General features: G+C 35.7%; 1 protein-coding gene across 2 annotated transcripts in view; it reads left to right on the top strand.

Annotated features, from left to right (window-relative positions):
• The window catches only part of CWC22 (CWC22 spliceosome associated protein homolog), a 58744-nt gene extending 45520 nt beyond the window's left edge, over positions 1–13224 (top strand). For both annotated transcript variants that reach the window (XM_059394275.1, XM_059394274.1), the window contains exons 15-20: positions 2597–2674; positions 3342–3494; positions 4919–5046; positions 7371–7472; positions 7568–7785; positions 12380–13224. In XM_059394275.1, coding sequence (XP_059250258.1) covers positions 2597–2674; positions 3342–3494; positions 4919–5046; positions 7371–7472; positions 7568–7785; positions 12380–12966 — 1266 coding nt within the window. In that variant the 3' untranslated portion in view covers positions 12967–13224. The remainder of the gene's footprint in view (positions 1–2596; positions 2675–3341; positions 3495–4918; positions 5047–7370; positions 7473–7567; positions 7786–12379) is intronic.
• Positions 13225–17600: the final 4376 nt, after the last annotated feature.

Genomic DNA, 17600 nt, shown 5'->3' with positions numbered 1-17600 from the left:
GCAACAGGCACTTTATGGCCTCTAAATCCTGAAGTATTTACTATCTGGCCTTTGAAAAAGTTTACCAATCTTTTTCTAGATTATAAATTTCTTCTTGAAATGCCATGGTATGTAATTTTGAGAAGAAATTATTCTTTTCAAATTTAAAAAGTTCTTTTTCCCCCTCTTAAAGTTTGTTTATTAGTATATTAGTAACAGTGTACCTATTTGTATCCTGGGTGCACTTGATTTGTTCACTTTTGAAAGGAAATAAATTAGTGAATTAACCTTTAAAATACTAATTGAAACTGAAATTACTATATGATCTTGTCACATTATTAGAGAAGTATAATTAAGTCATTTTAAGTTTTATTAATATTAATTCAGAGGGTAGTTGTTCTAGAACTAACCTCAACATATTTTGATAGCATTTGGAAGAATGTCTTAATGCATCTATTTTCATTCACTCAAAAGACTCCTAAAATTGCTGTAATATTTAATTAAAATGTTAAAATATTTAATTATTATAAGCCACAGGGAATAACTCTTATAATTGCATTTAGTCTAGGGAAGAAAGTAATTTGTTTTGCAAGTAGCATTGGCTTATTTAGCAATGCTCTCAGCATATTACCATGTTATATTGTTTAAAACCTGATTAACTGTTATGTTATTGTAAAATACAATGTTAGTAGAAAGAGTTGAAAATGCATTTTAATACATCAAATTAACATAATGTGGCAGAACTCAGAAAACCTCATTTTAACTTTTTAGTACTATATTAAATTTTGACATAGTACATCTTTTCAGAATTTATGCATTAATAAGCATTTTCTTTAATTGAGGTGACTTGTGATTAATCATAAAAAAATAATAATTTAGTAATGTAATGATATCTGAAAACAACTTCAAATTGTGAATTAAGGCCTTTTAAGTAGATTGTTTTATAAGAAGATTATCAACTTCCAGAACAGCGCTATCGAATAGAACTTTTGCAATGATGAAAATGTTTGTGTTCTACACTGTCTAGTATGGTAGCCACTGGTCACATGTGGTTTTTGAGTACTGAAAATGTGGCTAGGATGACAAAAGAATGAAAATTTTAATTTTATATAATGGTATTTAATTAATTAGCTAGGGGCTAGCATGCTAGACAGCACAGTTCTAGAGTATCTGTTCTGTGCTTCTTTAGGACCCTTTTCAGCCTCTTGCACATGGATATATGCAGTAAATATAGATAGACCTAAGTTTTAAAAATAGTTACAGTAGGGTGCCTGGGTAGCTTAGATGGTCAAGTGTCTGCCCTCCGCTCAGGTCATGATCCCAGCGTCGTGGGATTGAGCCCAACATTGAGCTTTTGGCTCAGCAGGGAATCTGCTCCTCCCTCTCCCACTGTCTCTCCCCCTGCTCATGCTATCTCTCCATATATCTCTGTCTCAAATAAATAAAAGAAAATATATTTACATATTTACTTAGGTTGCATCTCACATTGTTAAATATGACAAAATGTCAAAATTGCTAATTGAAAATACTAAGGTGAAATTAAATAGAAGTAAAAATGAACTGAAAGGGTATATATTGTATTTTATATAATAAATATATTATTATATTTATATTTTCCATTTATAGAACACAAATCCATTGCAGTTACTATATTTGGAAAAAGAATAATTTTTAACTTTTTGGTAAATGTTTTGTAGAAAAATATATACTTAGTCAATTCTACAGCAGTGGTCAAAGAATGAATTTAGGCCTTTTTAAATTTTGTCTCCATTGAGCTGTCCATGTTGTCTGAGTTTCTTTGTCTATGAAATTGATATAATCAACACATAATTCATTATAGTATTTTAAAATTATAAATCATTTGTGATGATGGTATTTCTGGTCCTGGATTAACTCTTGCATTTATTAGCTCAACAGAATTTTTGCACAGGAGTTGTGAAGGCCCAAAAATAGCTGATTAGACAGTATATTACTCCAGTAGTTATGGAATGATTTGATCTATTTGTATAGATTTATCAGTAGATCTATATGTGTAACATTTTATTTTGAGGCTAGAAAATCCAGCCACAGAGGTGTTTATTTCCTTTGTTCTTTTAAAAAGACCTTACAACATTTAAGTTAATGTTGTAACTATGCTTATTTATGCTTCTATGAAGACTCATGTTCTACCTTTTCCATACTAATTAAATATATTCCTTAATAATTGAGTTTAAAGGTATATAACTGAATTATTAGGTGGCATAAGAATGAGCTGTATTTTTAAAGATTTTGTGTAGACTCTTTTTAGAATATAGTCTATTCAGTAGTCTCTTCATGGTATATCTGTTTCATATAGTAGATATCTTGAGGTGGTTCATACGTAATATAAATTTATAATTTTCTAATGGATGACTATGGAAACTATCAGCCAGGCTGAAGGCTTTGAAAAACTAAACAGGTTGACATAGATTGAATTTCTTAATTTTGTCCTGATAACTTAAGCTCACAAAGCTTTGGAAGTTTTGTGTATTTAAACCCTTATTTAAAAATTCAAACTGTCTCTATCATATTGATAAATTATCATACAGCATGGATTCATTGTTTTATCAATCACTAATGCAATTTTTTTTCCAAATAGAAAGAACTCTGCAACATGATACTTGACTGTTGTGCCCAACAAAGGACATATGAGAAATTTTTTGGCTTATTAGCTGGGGTGAGTTACAGCCTCATTTTTCTTGTTAGAATTTAGTAGAATCACTAGGGTAATCCATAATATGAATATTGTGAATTAACGTGTCTGCTTTTTGGTCTTGTCTAATATAAGAGCAAGTCTTCCCTAAGAGCTTGTTGCTCTTCCCTCCCTCGGGTTTCCCATCCTCTGTAGTTTCCTCCTTTCCTACTTCATTTTGCAGTGCCTTATTAACATTGCTTATAACTCTTCCAGAACTTTTTGAAATTCTTTATGCTTTGTAACAGTTTCCCAAAGAGGACAATTAAATGTTGCCTTTTCAAAATGTCAAAGCATTTTCTGAAGTCAAGTACATGTTCAGGCAACACAAATAGAGCATGAGCTAAAATAAGTTTTTAAATCTAAACTCTACCCACAGAGAAATATATTTGCATGGTATATAAATGTATGTGTCTATGATAAGCTACTTGTATAATTTTGTTTTAGTGTATAAATCCCAGGTAAATAGGGATGATATACATTACCTTCTTTTTTAAGCATTCCATCATATAGCACAAAAAGATTGAATGATATGATATGCAAAATATTTACTAATTTTTGATTCAGTAAATTTAGAAGGATCTAATATGCTGGTAATGGTATTGAGAGTCAGTTTTTAGTGCTACTGACCTTCAGTTTTTTTATTCATTAGCGATTTTGCATGCTAAAAAAAGAATACATGGAATCCTTTGAAAGTATATTCAAAGAACAATATGATACCATCCATCGCTTGGAAACAAACAAATTGAGAAATGTTGCCAAGATGTTTGCTCACCTTTTATACACTGATTCACTTCCATGGAGTGTAAGTAGATGAACCGATATTAATTCTTCCTTCCTCATCCCATTATTCTCGAATAGGTATTAAGTATGATATAACCATAGTTTTCCTATGTAGGAAATGTACTTTAAAATGAAATGTATAGCAAACTTTTATCGTAATGGCTATCTTTGAGGTTATATTCATACAGCGTGGGATTGAGAAGTTAGGTAAATAACGTGAGTGTAAGAAATACCACCTGTGATGATTTTAACAGCCCTTTTTAATAGTGATTTTTACTAGTGATGGCTAATGGTCTTTTCAGGGGAAAATAGAGATTTTCCTCTTCTCTGTGTGTGCACACGTGCATATATACTCATACCCATGTACACGAATAGCTTTATGGTCCATGCATCATGTAGTCAGTTCTTTAGAACAAGATAAGATATCCTTGATACACAAATGAATACTGGATTGGAATTTAAAATACATTCGTGACGCTGGAATTTATTGTACAACTGCTGTTCATCCAACAGCCATTCATTAAGTTACCAGCTCTGTGTCCAGTCACTTGAGAGAGATACTGGGCATCCAAAGTGAACTATATATGATCTCTGCTTTAAAGGAACATACCATATAAGAAATACATAAGGTAAGATAGGCCCATAGCGCCAGTACAAAATAACAAGTGATAGGTTATAAGAAAAGTGAAGTTGAAAGAAAGAAATTACATCCAAGAGGAAAGAAAGAAAGAAGAGGATCACATTGTACTATACCACAACCTGATAGTAGAATGAGGCAGCAAAGTGACCTTATAAATGTTAAATAGATTCTTGTAATATTGTAAGTACTAAGTATGTCTAGCTGCATTAATAGGTACTTTTTAAGCTGGCCTAGGAGCCTGATTATAATAATATTTTTACTACTTTTTTCCCTCTGGGAATGAAAATGAAATCAAGGTTTTAAACAATCGAAGCAAATGGGTTCCTGGAACATAGAAACTGGAGGTTACTTTTAGTTTTATTTGTCCTAAAACATCTCTATGGCTTCAGTTTTTAAGGCTTAATCTTGGTATTCAGAACAAACCATCACTCTTCCTGTCTTTACCCTTACTGTATATGTACTATACAAAACTGTAGCCTAATGCATTAAGTGGCATTTTGCCCCAAACCCCTATATATATCCACATTTTGATGAGTGAGTTTTAGGAGCTAGTAATCTTTGCTTCAGCATTATATACTTACAGCAGAATATAAAAGCACATTACTCAAGAAAGAATGAACTCTATTTCTGTAGTGTCTTAGCATTATGAAAATTAGCATAGAGAGACAGTCTTAAACTTTGCCAAGAAATAATACTTACTAGGACAAAGAAAGATACAGATAATTCTTTAGAGATGCTTAAAGTTATAAGTGTTGGTCATTTTGTCTTATCTTTAGAACAAAATAAAATTGTCTTTTAATTTTCAGGTTCTTGAATGTATAAAGCTAAGTGAAGAAACCACTACATCATCCAGTAGAATTTTTGTTAAAATATTTTTCCAAGAACTGTGTGAATATATGGGTCTTCCTAAGCTTAATGCAAGATTAAAGGATGAGTAAGTTTATCATTATGCACGTTTTATTCTTACTGTCCTCAGGAATCTTCCAACCTAAATCCACACTTGGTTGTAAAAACAAGAGTTAAGTCCCTAGGTCTTTCTTTCTTTCTTTTTTTTTTTTTTTTTTTTTTTAAGATTTTATTTATTTACTTGAGAGAGAGACAGTGAGAGAGAGCATTAACGAGGAGAAGGTCAGAGAGAGAAGCAGACTCCCCATGGAGCTGGGAGCCTGATGCGGGACTCGATCCTGGGACTCCAGGATCATGACCTGAGCCGAAGGCAGTCGTCCAACCAACTGAGCCACCCAGGCGTCCCTAGGTCTTTCTTCTCCCATTAATTACTACTCTGAATCTCATGTTCTGTGGCACAGGACAACATGCAGGGTTTTTTTTTGTTTTGTTTTGTTTTTTAAAGATTTTTATTTATTTATTTGACAGAGAGAGATCACAAGCAGGCAGAGAGAGAGGAGGAAGCAGGCTCCCTGCTGAGCAGAGAGCCTGATGCGGGACTCGATCCCAGGACCCTGAGATCACGACCTGAGCCGAAGGCAGTGGCTCAACCCACTGAGCCACCCAGGCGCCCCCAACATGCAGTTTTTTAATGTTGGATTTTAGTTGCAGGAGAGTAAACACAGAATCAGTGCCTCTTTTAATTTAGTTAGAACACACAATTATTTTGCATGTTCATTGGAGTTTTCTAATGAGTACTGCTTAGTCTTATTTTCTTTTTTTTCTTATGATTTTATTTATTTATTTGACAGACGGAGATCACAAGTAGGCAGAGAGGCAGGCAGAGAGAGAGGAGGAAGAAGGCTCCCTGCTGAGCAGAGTACCCGATGCGGGGCTCGATCCCAGGACTCTGGGATCATGACCTGAGCTGAAGGCAGAGGCTTTAACCCACTGAGCCACCCAGCCACCCCTTTATTTTCATTTTTAACCCAAATTTTGAACCTTAGAAAATTAATTAATTTTTGTTATCAATGGTAATTATAAATGTATTTAGATGACTCGGTCATGTAGTTGTTCAAATTATTACACTGAATGAGAATCGTGTTCCAGGACTATCATGTAATCCCTACACCAGCTTTCTTATTTCCAATTTATTCAGATTACTGTTGACTTCTACTTCATTCACACTGCTGAATCATCCTTTCAGATTTCTTAGTGACTGCCTGCCAAGTCAAGTACTTTTTCTCAATCCTCCTGCCCCCGGATTTTCCGGCCTTACTAATGCAGTTGGCCACTTGCTCACTGTGGCTCCTCACTTTCTTTTCATTCTGCCTCACTCTTCATGGTCTCTACTCTTCAGCCTACCTCTCCTCTTTGCCACAGTTTCCATTCTGGCTTCAACATGCCCTCTCTGGGCTAGTCCCTCTCTCCTCTTGGTTTCATAGACTAACCTTACCGGTCCCTGTCTACTTCACCTCTCCTTAGACTTCACCAACATTGCTCAGCTTGTTCGTGCTTCCTTACCTCCATTTCCAGAGCTAGAAATCCCCTCTTTTGGTCTATCCAGCAAAACTCTTAATTATTTTTCCTGTATGTCACTTTTTTCTGTGTAACAGTTTGTCTTGACCCTGCTGGTTAGTCATTCAGTGTGGCACTCAGAACAACATGTCCAGACCACCTTGTATTGTTCCCATCCCTGGAAATAATGATTGTATGCAGTCTTCATCCATGATTTCGCCCTTTTGTTGACTGTTTTTTCCCATCCCCCAGTGCTGTGCACAGTGCTGTGTGTGCATGTGTGTGTATATATATAAAACAGAGATTTGTTTTTACTTTATTGTATACATTCACAGATGTGTGTGTATGTGTGTGTGTGATTGTGTATGTTATAAAATATGTATGTATGTGTGATGTATAAAAAAGTTTTTAAAAACTTCTGTGGGGCGCCTGGGTGGCTCAGTCAGTTAAGCATCCAACTCTTGGTTTCCACTCGGGTCATGATCTCAGGGTTGTGAGATCAAGCCCGGTGTTGAGCTCCGCACTCCTTGAGGAGTGTGCTTGAGATTCTTTTCCCCCTCTCTCCCTTAGGCCCCACACCCTGCACGCCTGTGTGCCTAGGCTCTCTCTCAAATAAATAAATCTTTTTTTAAAAAAACCTCCTCTGTTGTAAGTTTAGTAAATTATGACTTGACCCTACTTATTTCATTTAAATAGCATGTAGCCTAATCTAATAAATTATATAAATCTCTTACTTGTTTTTCATTTACCAATTTAAAAATACATAGAAAATCTGAAAAGTGATTATATAAGAAATTTGCCTTTTTATCTTTAAGCAATGTGTTCTCTTTTGTTCATTTTCTTTTCTTGTTTTAGAACCCTACAGCCATTTTTTGAAGGGTTATTACCCCGAGATAATCCAAGAAACACTCGGTTTGCCATCAACTTCTTTACTTCGATAGGTCTTGGAGGTTTAACGTAAGGATAGTTTTCAAAATTTTATTTTCATCTTATAAAATTATGTCATAGGTGCCTTTAAAGCAGAAACTAACAGAGATTATATCTTTAATTAGGGATGAATTGCGTGAGCATCTCAAAAACACACCGAAGGTCATTGTGGCACAGAAACCAGATGTTGAGGCAAATAAATCCCCTTCCTCTTCCTCTTCCGCGTCCTCCTCTTCAGATTCGGCCTCCTCTGCCTCTGACTCGGACAGCAGTGACAGTAGTTCAGAGTCTTCCAGCGAAGACAGTGGGTCTTCATCCAGCAGTAGTCAGAGCTCTGCCTCAGGTATGGAAACTCACTTCTAATGGATTGGGCTCTCTTTTCTAACAAGTATATTGCTGGTGATGTTTACAGCAAGGGAAGAAAATAATTTGATTGCTTGATTATTTTAGAGTTCAGTTGTTTAAAAGCCACAATTAATAATATAAATGATCATCTATCCCTGCTGGAGCCTGTAGTGAATTGCATCATTTATAATGCTAAGATTACCTATTGGAATCCTCTTCATAGAAATGAAGATATTTCATTGCAAATACTTATTTGAGTGACGACTGAAATGCCATTCATTCATAGTGCCTATAGTCCAGTTTATAGCTTTTCTAGTAGTTCTATTTTTTAAAAAAAATTTTTAAAGAGTTTTTTACTGTAGTGAGGTCATGTTAGCTACTGATAAATGCCATGCGTTCATTGCACACATTGTAAGTGTAAATGTTCATGAAGAGAACACATCCACATGCTAGCTACCCATTACCAGAGTTACTAGCTACTGCTGCTCCTCCCATCCACTGCCTCAGGGCAGCTACTACTCTCATTTGTAATTCCGTAATTCATTGTGCCTGTTTTTAACTTTATAACTGTGTTTTGTGAACTCCTTTGTGTCTGGCTTATCTTTCACAATTACTTTTGTGAGCTTCATCTGTAATACTGCATTTAGTTATAGTTCCTTCAGTCTTATTGCTGTATAGTTTTCCACTGTATGAATATGCTACAGTCTATTTAACATCCCTTTTACTCAGAAGCAATTGAGATATATAAATAGTATTCCTATGAATATCCTTATTCATACTCGGTAGGTATGTACATATATGTAAATGCACATATATGTACCTATCTGCATTTCCGTTAGGTTTGTCCTGGGAATCTCTGGGTTGTAGGTTGTGTGTATATTTAGCTCTAGTAGTTACTGCCAGCTTGACAAGTCAGTATTTCAGTTTAGACCCCTATCCGTTATGTTTGAGAGTTCCAGTAGCTCCCATCCTCTCAGCGCTTTGGTTGGATATCTTCTTCATTTTAACTGTTCTGGTAGATATGTAATGGTATTGCATTGTGGTTTTAATTTGCATTTTCTTGATCATTAATGAAGTTGAACACTATTTTATAATGTTATTGGTCATTTGGGTATTTTCCTTTTTGTGAATGTCTTTTCAAATCTTTTGCTACCTTTCCCCCCTTTTTGTTGTTTTATGAAGTTGTCTCTTCTATAAATTTGTTGTTCTTTAGGTTTTGTGGATATGTATCTTTTGTCACATGTATGTATTGCAGATAGCTAGTTCCATTCCATTCTTGTCTCTCCCAGCCTGTGCAGCTGCCAGAGCTCTGTTGGTCTCTCTGTCCCTCAGCAGTAACCCTGGATCAGCAGATGCTCATAGGGAGAAAGTGGCTGTAGAATGTCAGCTTACTTCTCCATGGTTCCACCCTCTCTAGAATGCTGGCCTTTTTTTTTTTTTTTTTTAAAGATTTTATTTATTTATTTGACAGAGAGAGATCACAAGCAGGCAGAGAGGCAGGCAGAGAGAGATGAAGGGAAGCAGGCCCCCTGCTGAGCAGAGAGCCCCATGCGGGACTTGATCCCAGGACCCCAGGATCATGACCTGAGCCGAAGGCAGTGGCTTAACCCACTGAGCCACCCAGGCGCCCCTAGAATGCTGGCCCTTAATCAACTTAAAAGAAAGTTGCAAATAGTACAGAAAATTCCCATATAGCCTTCACTCAACTTTTCCTAGTGTTAGTATTGTATGTAACCAGAGTTCCATTACCGAAGCCAGGAAATTAACATTGTAACAATACATTAAACATATTCTTACTTGAATTTCACCAGTTTTTCCATTAATGTCCTTTTTCTTATTCCGGGTTCCTACTTGGATTGAACTGAGTTTCTTCTTAGTCCTCTATAACCTATTCCTCTCAGGTTTTCTTGGCTTTAATGGCTCTGAGACTTTTGAAGTCCTCTGGTCACTTATATTTTAGAATTGGTCCCTCAACTTGGATATCTGTCTGATATTTTTACATGATTAGAATGAGGTTATGCATTTTTGGACAGAATACCATAGAAATAATGTATTCTTAATGCATCTTATCTTGGAGTTCATAATATTGATATGTCTTATTGGTGACATTAACTTTGATCACTTGGTTAAAGAGATATCTGCTCAATTTCTTTTGAGCAGGAAAAGACAGAAACTCCTTTTCTCTATAAATTAATGTCTTGTAGGGAGATAATTTGATACTATGCAAATCTTCTCTTTCTCCTCTACCTTTTGCTCTTTAATTTTAGCATCCATCTTTGGGTCTTGTCTGCAATACTTAACTACTGTGGTGTTTGCCGAATGTGATTTTTCCATTTGTCTTTTTCTTCTGCATTTAGTGATTGAATTTCTTCTGCAAGAAAGAATTATCCCTCTCCCCCACCCCCACTTACTTGTTAACTTTACATTTTATCAGTGTGGACTCTTGGGTATTTATCTGAATTAGTTAAAATCCATTACTATAATTTATTTTGTTGTTCAGGTCATTTCAGCTTTGGCAGTTAGGACTCCTTGAAGTTGACTCTCTGTTCTTTCAACATACACTATCCTGTCCCTTTTTTTTTTTTGAGCACTGCCTTTCTTTATAATATCTCAAGCTGTTCAAGATCTTTAGTGCCTTTAAGCAGAAGATTTTAAATTTGCATCTGGCGTTTCTAGTTGTTTTCAGCAGGGGCACTGGTCTTCCACAGCTTTTTCCATCCTTCCTAGAAGTAGAAATAGAGTAGTAAAGGATTTTTTTAAATGTGCCATTTTCTGAGAAGGTCTGTTTCGTTTTCCCCAGGATCAACTCTGTTTTCTTCCATCACAGTGTCTTAGTCTGAATGAGAGATAGTCTTATTGGCCAAAATGCATATCATTTCTTACTTTTTAATGCATATTTAGTGGCAGGATAAAGTAGTTGGAACTTTACACTCTTGTTCTCTGGCTTATTGCACTTAAAAGAGTGTGTGTGGCAGCCAGAATTGTGAGACTCTCAGTATTTTATATTATTAGAGCAAGATTGCATTTGCCCACAGGAAGTCTTATTCTTGAATTAAAATACGTTAACATTGTTCATTTAATATTCACCTCTTAATTCTAAAGAATTTATTATTTCATGATATCTGTTTTGAGAACAGATGATAACACAGCTTGAATTGCTGCAGTAAGGAATCTTGCTGATTCAAAATAAATTTGCCTCATCATACAATTTCAGTAGAGAGCTTTCTGTTTTATTAGTAAAATATTAAGTAGCATAAAAGCAATATGAACTGTCCCAAAATTAGAAAATTATAAAGCAAACACCCAACAGTGGGTTGGTTGCCTATTATGGTAGGGCTCAGGGTTTTTTGTCAGCACTGCCCTGAGAGTGGTGAATAGTAGGGACAGAGAGACGTTGATTTAGCACGCAGCCAGATGGTTTCTGCTTGGGTAGCTGCAGCTCAGTTGAGCTGCTTGGTAGGAACCAGAGAAATAAATCCTTAGTGGCAAACCAATGGACTATGCCAAGGGTAGGCATTTGGCAGAAGAAATACAGGTTGGTACAGTGAAATTTAGGTGGAGACAGGACGAAGGTAGGCAGTTTTCTACCATATGTTCTTTCTGTATATGTATGAATTTGACAGAACTTTTGTTCTTCTCAGCACCTTTGATTTATGTACGCAAAGGAAATAACAGATAAACTGATTAAATTTGTTTTATAGCTTAAAATTTCACTGTGATTATTTAATATTTGTGATTGTATCAGTAAGATTGAATTGTTCTCCGCCATTTCAAAAGACTTTTCTCAGAAATCAAGATAAGGCCTATGATTATATGTCTTTTTTTTTTTTTAAAGATTTTATTTATTTATTTGACAAAGAGAGAGATCACAAGTAGGCAGAGAGGCAGGCAGGGCGGGTGGGGGGGAAGCAGGCTCCCCACTGAGCAGAGAGCCCGATGCGGGGCTTGATCCCAGGAACCTGAGATCATGACCTGAGCCAAAGGCAGCGGCTTAATCCACTGAGCCACCCAGGCGCCCCTGTAATTATATGTCTTAACAAGCTTCTCTTCCCGGTGTAGATACTGCTTCTCTGATAGCACTGGAGAGCAGAACTATTGTTTTTGTAGGAAGAGGTTTTTATTTGAAAAATACATATTCATGCTGTTAAACACAGTAACCCCACTTCCCCAGCTTTAGAAGTGATGTCGCTCACATGTGTGCTCACTGTGTTTTTATTAACATGTCAGATCTGATTACTATTCCATATGACATAATGCACAGGGCTGGAATTTCTGTTTTTGAATAAAATTTGTAAGTGGAAATGTACCTGTTAGTCACTTTATAAAAAATTTTACATTTGCTATAGTTTATTTAAAGTTTCTGTTTATAGCTTTGAGTCTAAGGATCAAAACAGTACTTTGGTGATAAAATACATATTCTTAAAAATTACTCATCTTGTAAAATATCCTGTTGTAAGACTTTCCATTCAATTTAGTTTTGCATCCAGTTTGTCTGAATTAATAAACCTACAGTGGATTAATAAATGTAATTGTTAAATTATTAAAGTAAAGATTAAAATAAAAAAAGCTAACGATTTCTTTTACGTATGCAGATAAAGATAGAAGAAAGAAGGGACAAGGAAACACCAGAAGTAAGGAAGTAGATAAATTGATCAGGAAACAACAGAGCCATGATAGGAAACAAGAAGAAAGAAGGCCAGAGCAAAGGCATCGGGAAGCACGGACTGAAAGAGAAAGAAGGTCAGAAAAACATAAAGATAAAAATTCAAGGGATCCAAATTGGAGAGATCCCATAACAAAGTACACTTCAGACAGAGGTGTTCCTTCTGAACGAAATAGTTACAGTAGAATCATGAATGACAGAGACCAAGAAGCACACACAGATTTGGAAAATAAGTATGGTGATCCCAAGAAGAAGAGAGGAGAGAGAAGAAACTCTTTTTCTGAAAATGAGCACAGACACCGAAATAAAGACTGTGAAAATATTATAAGAAAAGATAGATCAAAGTCAAGAGAAAAGAATAGAAAACATTCAGGTTCTAGAAGTGATGAAGATAGGTATCAGAATGGTGCCGAAAGGCGATGGGAAAAATCTAGCAGATATTCTAAACAATCCAGAGAATCAAACAAACATCAGGACTGGCGAAGAGAAAAGTCTCCAACAAAGCAAAAAAAATAGTTCTACAAAATTACAGAAACTGAACATGCCTTATATTCAGTTGAAACAAATTATTTTTTACATTAACGAACTTTATAAGAATTCTTGTATAAAGTACTGGTTTGTATTTGTACATTTAAAAAAATTTTTTCATTTTAACATGTTTTATAATTGATACATCTCAAGGCCCTCCACATAAAATTATTTGAGAAGTTTCACCAGAGAGGGATGTAATTCTTGCTTATATTTTGTTAATAAAATGATGAAATGCTCATTGAATCAGTGATTTTTTTTTCATTGACCAAATTTTTTTTTCCTGATAATGTTTCCAGTTGTTTATAGAATTATTATAATGAATTATCAGTGGCTTTTTTTTTCTTTTTTAATAACTAGAGACCAAAATAGATGAACCCTTTCAATGTAATATTTGTGCTTTGTCAGTGAGATGCTATGAACCTTTTTAGGAGTCACTTTTTTTAAAAATAGGAATTATTTCAAGTTTCATATTACTTCTTGAACAAAGTAGATATGTATAATTTTTTTAACAAGTGTTTTGATGAAGCTAAGGGTGTATTAGTCTCTTAAACAGATGCATAGCTATATTATTTAGGATTAGGACTTCTCTCATCAGTAACATTTCTTCTCTTTGGACTGCTAGATTAATGTTTAATTGAAATTCTTTGTGATTAGTGCTTTTTCTCAGCCTTGAAGTTATATCGTTGGTAAGGTAATGTGTATTTAACTTTTAATTTAGGTTAATAGGTCATTGGAAAACATATAGTCATGAGAAATGTGAACAGCCTAACTGTGAAATAATTCCAATTTTTTAAAGAATTTTGAAGGTTTCCTTCATTGTAACTCTCACCAGTTAACATGTGACCATATTATTTATTACTTTTGAAATAAAATATTGCCTCTGAAATTTTAGATTTGCTGACATTTAACCTACTTACCAAATAAGACTGCTTATGCTTGTTCACTTTTAAAGTACATAAAGTCCATTTTAGCTGATGTCTGGTTTCAAGAATAATGGGACCACCATCTTCAATGTTTGACTTTTAGGCATTCTCTGATTCAAAATGTTTTTTATTTTTGTTAAAAACTTGAGTATAAATAACAATAAAGTCCATATAAATAAATAAATATTATCCTCTCCTCCTATCCTCCTACCCCTGCAAGAGGGGAAAGAAAAAAAAAAGAAGAGCATTAATTGAATATGACAGCCTGAAAAAATTCTTAGTGTTTTCTCCTACTGTGGTGGTTAGAAGATGCTGAGTTGTCATTAGAAGGTACTGTCATGGACGCAGTGCATTTCACAAAACTATGAAGCTCAGCAAATCGGATTTATTTACACGTAGGCTATGAGCCCTAAAGGAAAATAAATGAGAGTTTATTTTTGTAACCGAACACTGGTCTTTGGGGGTGGTAAAAAGGAATAAAAATGGAATAGAAGTTTTAGCTTATTTTCTTCACTTTAAGTTTATAATTTCTAAATGTAGAAATGGGAAATCGTTTGATTTATTAAGTCGTTAAGACCTTAAAGATTTGTTAAAATAAATAATTTTTTAAATGCAACAAATACTGAGCTTCTGTTATGTACACAGACCTATTCTAGGAATATAAATAAACCATGAAGAAAACAAGAGTCTCAACTCTTAACAGGGCTGATACTATGGTAGGGAGATATGGTGGTCATGATACTGGGGGGTTTGGGGTGGTTGGTAATTTTCCATAGGAAGGTCAGAGATCTCTGATAAGGTGATGTTTGCCCAGATTGTTGGAGGAAGTAAGGCCTTGAACCATGTGGATTACTGTGGGGAGAACCCAGGCAGAAGGAATTCCTGAAGTATAGATGTTTATTTATAACAAATATTGCCTGGGAATTTATGTTAACGTTTCCTATCCAACTAGTTGGATTTTTCTTCTCACTATCTTATTTACTTTTAACAAAAGCAGTTAACAACCAACTCCAAGCAGAAAAATATCTGAGTATAACTGAGTCATATCAGGGCACAATCAGTAGAGGCCTGGAGCAGAAATGGACTTCTTTTTTTTTTTTTTTGCCTTCAGGGTGCATTTCTAGCACATCAAATGTGATAGGCTCAGATGCCCCACCCTGCCATTTGGGCAGGTTTTCCCTTTCATCCTTTTAAAATGCAGACAAGAAACATGTTGACTATGTCTGCTGTTTCTGAATTTTTACTTCTTAGGATTAGCATTTTTTGAGGATCAGCTGAGTCCTGTGTATTTTGCGTGCCATTGCTCACTGTTTTTCAGTTTCTCAACTTCTCGGCGTCCAAGGTTTCTCTATCCCTACTGTATCCCCAACCACTTGCACCCATGGTCATTCACCTTATGTTGACTTCAAAATCCACACCATTTCGGAAAGCTCTTCTTCAAGCATCGTACTTTGACCATTGCCCATCCCACTCACTCGCTCTAGTAGTGCTAGTCTAGGAATCCGATCATTTCATCAAAATTTCAGATGTACTGACTTTGTTAAAATTTATCATTGCCCCCCCCCCCGATTCTTTCCCTTGCTTTTAGGAAAAGACTCAGGTTCATATTGAGTAATTTATTACCATTTCATTTGAAAACTATTTGGCTAACTGCACATTTAAGTCTTACTAGGTTTTTAACTGATCTATACCACTTGCTGGCTGTTGCCTTGGGCAAGTCCTTTACCTTTGGTGTCTCCATTTGTGTCCATTTCCTCCTGTAGACAGTGGTAGAATGGTAACTCCCTTAAATAGTGAACGGTCTCTGTGGCATGAACAGGGCCTGGAGTTAAATGCTCAGTGTTACGGTTTTGGGGGGTTTTTTGCTTTGTTTTGTTTTTTGTTGTACCAGTAGACCAGGAATTGCAAACTTGAATACAGGGGATAACACAAATAAGATAAATCAGCTTGGGGAACGAACTGGAGTGACTGAAAGGCAGCAGTAGTTACTCAGGTCCATCCAGTTTTGCCTATAAAAAAGACCAAAGATTGACAAAGCTGCCTGATTCTCAAGAGAATTGAAGAAGATTTTTATATGACTCCTGATTTTTAAATGTTGACAGCGATTTTTTTTAAAGATCAAAACAGCCCGAAGTTGTTAAAAGTCCAAACAAAATGATCCCTTCAGGTGAATTGTCTTTTGAATAGATAGTTTGTGATTCCACTGTAGTTCCTCAAAAGCTATTTATTATTTAATCTTGAAATGACAGTGTTCGTTATACAAACCTCATCACAGTTTCATTTTCTGCTCTTCATTAGAGTGGGAGGATAAGTCCTATCATCTTTCTTAAGAAAACTCATTTACTTTGCTAACCTCTTGCTCTAAAACTTTTGCCAAGTTTTAGTTCTGTATTTCATTGGCCTACTCAAAATTTCGTATATCCAAAATATAATTCATTTTTCCTCAGATCCTCAGCCTTTCTAACTGCAGCTGATTCCACTAATCTCCCATCACTTTTGAGTTCTTCTTTCCCCAAACCACCAAACTGCAACAGTATCTTTTTAAAAGATCTGTTATTTATGTTAGAGAGGGAGAAAGGGAGGAAAGGGCAGAGGCAGAGGGAGAGAATCTTTTAAGCAGACTCCCCTGCTGAATGTGGAGCCCTCTGTGGGCTGGCTCTCCTCTCAGGATCCATGAGATCACGACCTGAGCCAAAACCAAGAGTCTGATGCTTAACCAACTGAGCCAACCAGACACCCCTGGATTTGGACAGTAGTTTATGCATCATCCTCCTGTGTACCAAGTACAGAGCAAAAAGCAAACAGGCCCTGTCTTTTTTTTTTTTTTTTAAAGATTTTATTTATTTATTTGACAGAGAGATCACAAGTAGGCAGAGAAAGAGGAAGGGAAGCAGGCTCCCCGCTGAGCAGAGAGTCCGAAGTGGGGCTCGATCCCAGAACTCTGGGATCATGACCTGAGCTGAAGGCAGAGGCTTTAACCCACAGAGCCACCTAGGTGCCCCCAGGCCCTATCTTCAATTGACCCTAAATCTTCACAAGGGAAAACAAAGCTTAAAAAATAAAAACTTGGGGCATCTGGGTGGCTCAGTGGGTTTAAGCCTATGCCTTCGGCTCCAGTCATGATTCTAGAGTCCTGGGATCCAGCCTCAAATTGGGCTTCTGCTCAGCAGGGAGCCTACTTCCCTTCTTCTCTCTCTGCCTGCCTCTGCTTACTTGTGATCTCTGTCAAATAAATAAATTCTTAAATAAATAAATAAAAACTTAACACTTTGAAAAATGTTAGCTATTTAGAAAAACCAAAACAGTAGTGCAGTGACCACCTATAAACTACCTCGATTCTGATTTCAATAATCTAAAGCCTTTATTTCCATCCTGTTACTGTCTTCTACACGGAAGTTCAATGACTCCTCCAGCTTAAGGATAAATGTAAACTCCCAGCCTGTTATTCTAGTTTCTTTTAAGTTCAAGTGTTGTAGATAAACAATGAATCTTGGAACACGGCATCAAAAACTAATGATTTATTTTATGGTGACTAACGTAACAATAAAAAAAATTTTTTTTAAGTTCAAGTTCACCCTGTCTTAATGATTGTTCTAGGAGCTGCCATCCTTTGATCACTACTACATTGTAGAATGTTTAGCGGCATCCCTGACCTTAGCTGGTAGATACTAGTAGCACCAGTTTCCCAGTCCTGGC

The sequence above is a fragment of the Mustela nigripes genome, chromosome 3 (assembly GCF_022355385.1).
Source record: "Mustela nigripes isolate SB6536 chromosome 3, MUSNIG.SB6536, whole genome shotgun sequence".
Classification (NCBI taxonomy): domain Eukaryota; kingdom Metazoa; phylum Chordata; class Mammalia; order Carnivora; family Mustelidae; genus Mustela; species Mustela nigripes.
The sequence above is the reverse complement of the archived record's forward strand: the minus strand, read 5'-3'. Positions and strand labels throughout refer to the sequence as shown.